Source organism: Dioscorea cayenensis, unplaced genomic scaffold (assembly GCF_009730915.1).
Source record: "Dioscorea cayenensis subsp. rotundata cultivar TDr96_F1 unplaced genomic scaffold, TDr96_F1_v2_PseudoChromosome.rev07_lg8_w22 25.fasta BLBR01000050.1, whole genome shotgun sequence".
NCBI lineage: Eukaryota > Viridiplantae > Streptophyta > Magnoliopsida > Dioscoreales > Dioscoreaceae > Dioscorea > Dioscorea cayenensis.
This window is the reverse complement of record NW_024086441.1, coordinates 1-1,381: the sequence shown is the minus strand read 5'-3', so window position 1 is coordinate 1,381 and position 1,381 is coordinate 1. Positions and strand designations below refer to the sequence as shown.

Here is a 1,381-nt window from a genome sequence, read left to right as displayed (position 1 = left end):
TAGCATTGACTCAGGTTACTATTTGCACAAATCCAAAAACAATATGAATACATTTGTTAATACTTCCAAAACAAAATCACACTCTTACAAAAAAAAGAGATACAGAAAGGATAACATCATTGTTACTTTAGCATTTTAACCATAAGTATAACAATATTATCTTTGAATATCTTTGTATGAACTATATACTAAACTTTTAATAGAAATATATAGAGAATGAAACCTTAAAAATAAAAGAAGATAGAATGTCAGAGAGAGAGAGAGAGAGAGAGAGAGAGAGAGAGAGAGAAGGAGATATAATAATGATGACAGATAGAGCAGAGAGCACAATTAAGACAACAAAGAATGATTCTTTCACCATTACTGGTTAACTTTGCTATCTCTCTCTTCTGTCATCTTCTCCATCATCATCTTCATCATACCATTACTATACATCCTCTCTCTATGCATTATACCAACCTTAGAAAACATATCAAAATAAAAATGCATAATATTTCATGCATTCATCTTTTAGATCAAAGCATATCATATCATATATATAAGAAGAATAATAAACGAATATATATGTGTGTATGGATTTATAAACATAAGAAGGAAAAAAGATTAAGACGTATATGGTTGTGTGTGTGTATATATATATATAACAAAAGTATGAAGGCCACAATAATCCAAATTTTTTTGCAAATAATAAATGAAATAAATTTATCTATCAAACAAAAAAAAAATATCAAACAATAAAAATATCAAACATAATAACATATTAATATTATGACAGCCTATAGTATAATATATTTAATGGACTTATACTAATATATAACCATACATTATATAAATTATGTTTTTTTATATACTTTACTTATGAAAAAAAAATATAACAAACCACTCAAAGCCAAATAGTACCAGCTTCTTTCAACATTGGAATGAGCTTGCCAAAGACATGAATAGCTATAAGCCAATCTAAACCCCCAACAAATTTACCCCCAGTGAATACCACTGGAAACAATGATGCAACCAAAGTCTTATCATCTCCAATAAGAAACCTTCTAACGTTACACATTAATGTCATCCTCGATATAAACCTTTCACTAACTTCATACATTGTTGGATAAGCTTTCAATCCTTCCAACAATCTCTGAGCAACATAACTCATGTAACAACCTCTTTTACCTACAATTACCACCATATCCACAATTGGTATTAGACCTTCCTCTTTGATTGGTACCATCAATAATTGATCCATCAGTATCTCTCCCTATTAAAGAGTCTCGAATGTAGCATAGGTTGTTCTTCCCACTTTATCCATTATATAGTATAATATTAGATATATATATTTATGAAGTAAATTATTTAGACATATATTACATTATATACCGTGATATTA

General features: G+C 28.2%; 1 protein-coding gene across 1 annotated transcript; it reads right to left on the bottom strand.

The window, feature by feature from the left end:
• Positions 1-883: 883 nt before the first annotated feature.
• Positions 884-1,225, bottom strand: LOC120253335 (monothiol glutaredoxin-S3-like). The gene has a single exon (XM_039261669.1). The coding sequence runs from the start codon at positions 1,223-1,225 to the stop codon at positions 884-886; it is 342 nt and encodes a 113-aa protein (XP_039117603.1).
• Positions 1,226-1,381: the final 156 nt, after the last annotated feature.